A 6,255-nucleotide genomic window follows, 5' to 3' on the forward strand; every position below is an offset into this window, starting at 1 on the left:
TATTTCCAGGTAAACTAAGATCGAGGTGGTCAGGACCATTTATAGTCAAATTTGTTTATCCTCATGGTGCTGTTGATATTGAAAATCCTAAAAATAATGACGTGTTTAAAGTTAATGGGCAAAGACTTAAGCCTTTTATAGAAAATGAAATTCTTAATGATGAGTTTATGCCTTTATATGATCCACAATAGTTGTTTGATATTTTCATTTTGTTTTGCAGATTCTAGTTCATTTCCCGGTTAAGTGGCAGATAACGGTACTCCGTGACTGTTTAAGTCGGTTTCTTCAGTTTTCCCAAAATAATTGAAATATATATAATAATAATAATATGGATGCGTGTATTATGAATCTTCGTAAATATTTTGCTTGTTTACCTGATAATGCGTTGAAAAAAATTTATAAAGCTAGATGTGAGCGGCTAAGGTTGATGATGTCATATGGCATACCGGATGATATCCGTTTAATAATTGAAGCAAAAGTCCGATTGGTTGGGGAAGCAAGTGAATTAATAATAAGACATATGCCAGGATTTGGTAAAAGCACATATGCCAAAAAGCGAAGAGCTAAACGTATAGGTGGATGTCATAAATGTGCAAGGTGGACTTGTAAAGGAAATTGCAAAAATGTTGGAATGACATCAATGAATAGAGAAGATAAAATTTTATTCATTAAGAATGGTCTGAGTAAAGAGCCTTTTTTAATTTTCTAGAGGTTCTTGATACGCATTCTAGTGGGTACGTGCAAAATAAACTTCTTAAACTATGGTGGCAATTTCAACAGGAGGAATATCAATATGGACGGTGGAATCAACCTTACAAAGATCCTACTGTAGTAACGCATATCTATTTAGATAAGTAAAAATATACACAATTTCGTCTTGGGAATCTGACGTTAAAAGACCCTGTTTGCCAATTTATAAGAAAATTGGATGGGAAGCATATCCTCGACTCATAGAAGGCGTTGAAGCCGTTACTGAACGTAAAATCAGAGGAAGATGTGAGCCACAATCACAACTACGCTATATATATTTGTTTTAATTTTGTCATTTTTATTTTCTTTTAATAATAATAATTTCCTGTTCAAATATTGACTTTTGTCATGTTACGCTTATAAATTCATATGATGTGATCTAACAATTACAGAAAACATATTTCTCAACATGTCAACGTCCACGGTAAGTAAAATAAAAAATATTTGTGTATTTTGTGGATCTAGTGCAGGAAAAGATTCAATTTATGAAGATGTAGCAGAAAAGCTTGGAATAACACTTGCTAAAAGAAAGATTCATTTGGTATATGGTGGTGGTGAAGTTGGCCTCATGGGAAAAGTTACAAAAGCTGCGCATGCAGGTGGAAGTGAAGTCTTAGGCATTATTCCGATTACCTTAGCCAATCTTACAGGACCAACAATAGGAGAAGAAATGAAAGTGAACAACATGTATGAACGAATTACTCAAATGATTGAACATTCAGATGCTTTCATTGCTCTGCCAGGAGGTTTCGGTACTTTGGAAGAAATATTTCATACTGTTTGTTGGGCACAATTAAATATCCACAATAAGCCAATTGGTTTGTTAAATGTTAACAATTATTATGATAAACTGTTATCGTTTCTTGATGATGTTGTGGAACAGGGATTTATTTCATTAGCTTCGCGAATGATGTTAGTTTCTGCTACAAGTGAAGGTGAACTTATTGATTTACTGCAAGGATTTAGTCATGAACCAGATCCATTCTTATCTCAACTTAATTGGCCAACATCCAAGAGTAAGAAAAGAAAATTCATGTGATGCTAAACTTGTGATTCAACGGTATGTTTTTAATGTTTTTTTTTCAGGTATGAATAATTTCTTCTTCTTCTTCTCTTCTTAGTTTTTTTTTTATATATAAAAATAAAAATATGTAGTAATAATAATAATACTTTTTAGTTCAATGTCGAGTAAGGTGTCAGTAAAATGCACCTGAGACGCATTAGTTAATAATTAACGGAAAATCACAATACACTAGATTTTAATATTCATTATATTCAAATTACATACTACAAGAAAAATTAGTTTTTCATATGTACCAATTTATATATATATATTTTTGATTAATTAATATAAAATATATAATAGATGTGTTTATTTATTTACATATATGTATATATTTGTGTGTGTTTTCAAATAAAATAATTTCTAAAATTTTTATGAGAATATAGTTAAAAGATATGGTTTGTATGGTTGTTAACATGTATAATTGAAAGAATTCTTTTGTAAAAGTATAATATATACTCACACATCTTTTGTGAGTGAGTGGTGAGAATTGAGAAAACAATTAATAAACTTTTATTGATTATTAAAAAATGGTTTATTACAAGAATTTAAATCCCCTAAAAAAAATATTTATTGAAAAAAAAAGAAGTAAATAAATAACGGACTGCAAAATACTTTATTCAGTGTAATTTTTTTTAGATTTGATTGATATACTATCAATGTGTTCTAAAAATATCAATCAATGTGTTAAAAAAAAAAAAAAGAGAAAAAAAAAACGAAAAAAAAAAGATTTGTTTGTGCTAGATAAGTTTCAAAGGAAATCAGATGTATCCGTTATATTATGGTAGAATGTTTGGATAGAAAATTTTATGTTATTGTAAAATTTTGCAGTCACGTTATTTAAAAAAAAAAAACAACAATAAAAAGAAAGAAAAAAAAGAAAAAAGGGGATTTTATTCTTTGTAAATTTTCCTATTTTGTTTTCAATATTAGTTTAATTAATTTTCTGTTTTAATACTTGGCCTTTTTCAATGAGAGTTAATATTCATTCCAACTCCATGAGTGAAAACTAGCTATTCCTTAAACAGTTTGACCCGAAAGATTATATGGAGTTGAGGCTTTTACAATAATATTCTTGATATTATACATGTTATGGTGGGTGGTGTGAATTATTTTTTTGACTATATTATTATAATTTTTTTTAGAAATTTAAAAATTATATATATATATTGTTACTTTATATATTATGTGAAAATAAGAATAAAAACACATCTAATTATATATTATTATATTAAACGAATATATATATATATATATATATATAAATCGGTATATGATTTTGTTTTTAATGAATATGTTTGTATTTGAATATATAAAAGGAATAAAGAATCTAGGTTGTGATTTTCCGATAAATTTTATTACTAAGGGACTAGTAATAATATAGTGTGGGGGTGTGATGAAACTTAAAATTAATAATTTATTATATGTTAAAACCTGTATTTTAAAATTTTTAAATTTCATTAAAATTATAAATTATGTTATTTTAGTATTGTTTGTTTATATTTAAATGTCTTACTAAATTTGTTTTATTTTCAGGTTTTTTTACGTGTTGGTAAAATAATGATATCTCAAGCTAGAAAATTCAAATGGAGGTGACTCAAACATGGTTGGAATCCTTGAGAAGTTATCTACAACTTTGCAGAAGACATGATTGCCTAAAAAGCTCATTAAGATGATCAAATTGTGCAAAGATCAAAAGGAGGACACATTTACTTTTACTATGACCATCATTTAGTAAAAAATTCATAACTATTTCAATATTTATCCAAATGAGGTGAATCAAGTGGCCAAACTCATCTACACAAAATTCCCCACATGTTTGTGGCCTTAATCAGAGTCAAAGTGGTGAGAAAAGTCGTGGAACAAAGCATTGAAAGAAGGGACATGGAATTGGAGTTGAGGAGACAAAGAATACTATTACAACTACATGGGATTAATAGAATTTTTGACCCTTTCTCTCATTTGGCCTATAAATAGAGGCCTTGTGCTAGCTTGAGAATCATTCTATCTCATTGTAAAATATAGTGTGAGTGTGTATCAAAGTTCTAAGTTCCAATATATTTTCTTTCATTTTCTCAATTATGAGTGATATTTTAGTGTTGATTAAAAGTAAATTCATGGCAAGCTAAATCTATTATGTCAAGGTGAAGAGGATGCATTCTTGGTGAAGTAAGATTGTTTATATTTTGTATATTATTTCTTTATTTCTTTTCATTTAGCTAACTTATTTTCATTGTAGGTATAAAAATGAATTATTTGTTGTTATCAATTTACATCAAATGCTTGATACCATTAAAGTGGTTATCTTGATTTGTCGTTTAATTTTGATACAATAAATATTTCATCACTTATTATATATATATATATAGATATAAATATATATGTATATATATTTATATAATAATATCATAATATTTCATTTAGGCAATAGCGTGGCTCTGCCAGTTGTTCTAAATTATATATTATGATTTAATACTAATATCTAACAATCTAACATTTACTTTATCGCAACTAACTTTTATTTTTCGCATCTAACTTTTACTTTCTCGCAACTAACTTTTATTTTACCGCAACTAACATTTACTTTATCGCAACTAACTTATTAAATCAATATAGTTCATTTAGGCAATAGCGTGGCTCTGCCGGTTGTTCTAAATGAAATATAATGATTTAATTTAACATTTACTTTATGCAATTATATATTTATATAGTTATAACTATAATCATAGGTACCATATATAAAATATCGGTTAATTCGGTATTTTCTATAATGGGAACTATATTATATTATGTGTGTGTTTTAATTTTCTTGGAACCATTATTTATGGTGGTTTCCTTTGTTTTACTTTTAGTTAAACAATGTTACATAAACCAAGAATAAATCCTCAAGACTTGATAAAATTTATAATTTGTAAACTTCATTCTTGCATTTGGTAATCTATAAATTAATAAATTTAAACTAAAAATAACCTCTCTGTGGATCGATCTCGTACTTACGAAATATATTACTTGCAGACAACCTACACTTGGGTGAATTATTATTTAAGTAGTAGCAATGGACAAACTGAAGTTGTCAATAGAACTTTGGGTACACTTTTGCGTGCTATTTTTAAAAGAACTTGGATTGACATTTCTATGAACTTTATTTTGGGGTTGCCTAGGACTAAGAAGGGGAGGGATTTTATTTTTGGATTACTTTATGGGCAAAACTTTGCTCAATATTGTTGTAATCTACTACTTGTCATCCACAAACGGATGGACAAACTGAAGTTGTAAATAGAACTTTGGGAACACTTTTGCGTGCTATTCTTAAAAGAACTTGGATTGACATTTCTATGGACGTTATTTTGGGGTTGCCTAGGACTAAGAAGGGGAGGGATTCTTAAAAGAACTTGGATTGACATTTCTATGGACTTTATTTTGGGGTTGCGTAGGACTAAGAAGGGGAGGGATTATATTTATGGATTACTTTATGGGCTAAACTTTGCACAATATTGTTGTAATCTACTATAAGAAGGGGAGGGATTATATTTATGGATTACTTTATGGGCTAAACTTTGCACAATAAAGTTGTAATCTACTACTTGTCATCCTCAAACGGATGGACAAACTGAAGTTGTAAATAGAACTTTGGGAACACTTTTGCGTGCTATTCTTAAAAGAACTTGGATTGACATTTCTATGGACTTTATTTTGGGGTTGCCTAGGACTAAGAAGAGGAGGGATTCTATTTATGGATTACTTTATGGGCTAAACTTTGCACAATAAAGTTGTAATCTACTACTTGTCATCCTCAAACGGATGGACAAACTGAAGTTGTAAATAGAACTTTGGGAACACTTTTGCGTTCTATTCTTAAAAGAACTTGGATTGACATTTCTATGGACTTTATTTTGGGGTTGCCTAGGACTAAGAAGGGGAGGGATTCTATTTATGGATTACTTTATGGGCTAAACTTTGCACAATAAAGTTGTAATATCTATGGACTTTATTTTGGGGTTGCCTAGGACTAAGAAGGGGAGGGATTATATTTATGGATTACTTTATGGGCTGACAAACTGAAGTTGTCAATAGAAATTTGGGAACACTTTTGCGTGCTATTCTTAAAAAGAACTTGGATTGACATTTCTATGGACTTTGCTCAATATTGTTGTAATCTACTACTTGTCATCCTCAAACGGATGGACAAACTGAAGTTGTCAATAGAACTTTGGGTACACTTTTGCGTGCTATTCTTAAAAAGAACTTGGATTGACATTTCTATGGACTTTATTTTGGGGTTGCCTAGGACTAAGAAGGGGAGGGATTCTATTTTTGGATTACTTTATGGGCTAAACTTTGCACAATAAAGTTTTAATCTACTACTTGTCATCCTCAAACGGATGGACAAACTGAAGTTGTCAATTGAACTTTGGGTACACTTTTGCGTGCTATTCTTAAAA

At 29.3% G+C, this 6,255-nt stretch overlaps 1 protein-coding gene across 1 annotated transcript; it reads left to right on the plus strand.

Moving 5' to 3' along the window:
- The first annotated feature begins 1,149 nt into the window (after window positions 1–1,149).
- On the plus strand, window positions 1,150–1,831 carry LOC140821026 (cytokinin riboside 5'-monophosphate phosphoribohydrolase LOG3-like). Its single transcript, XM_073181422.1, has one exon. The coding sequence runs from the start codon at window positions 1,160–1,162 to the stop codon at window positions 1,787–1,789; it is 630 nt and encodes a 209-aa protein (XP_073037523.1). The 5' UTR covers window positions 1,150–1,159; the 3' UTR covers window positions 1,790–1,831.
- The last annotated feature ends 4,424 nt before the right edge of the window (window positions 1,832–6,255 follow it).

The sequence above is a fragment of the Primulina eburnea genome, unplaced genomic scaffold, assembly GCF_022965805.1.
Source record: "Primulina eburnea isolate SZY01 unplaced genomic scaffold, ASM2296580v1 ctg370_ERROPOS2300000, whole genome shotgun sequence".
Lineage (NCBI taxonomy): Eukaryota > Viridiplantae > Streptophyta > Magnoliopsida > Lamiales > Gesneriaceae > Primulina > Primulina eburnea.

Coding starts and splice junctions, on each gene's coding strand:
- LOC140821026 (XM_073181422.1), top strand. CDS start 1,160: ATGTCAACGTCCACGGTAAGTAAAATAAAAAATATTTGTGTATTTTGT.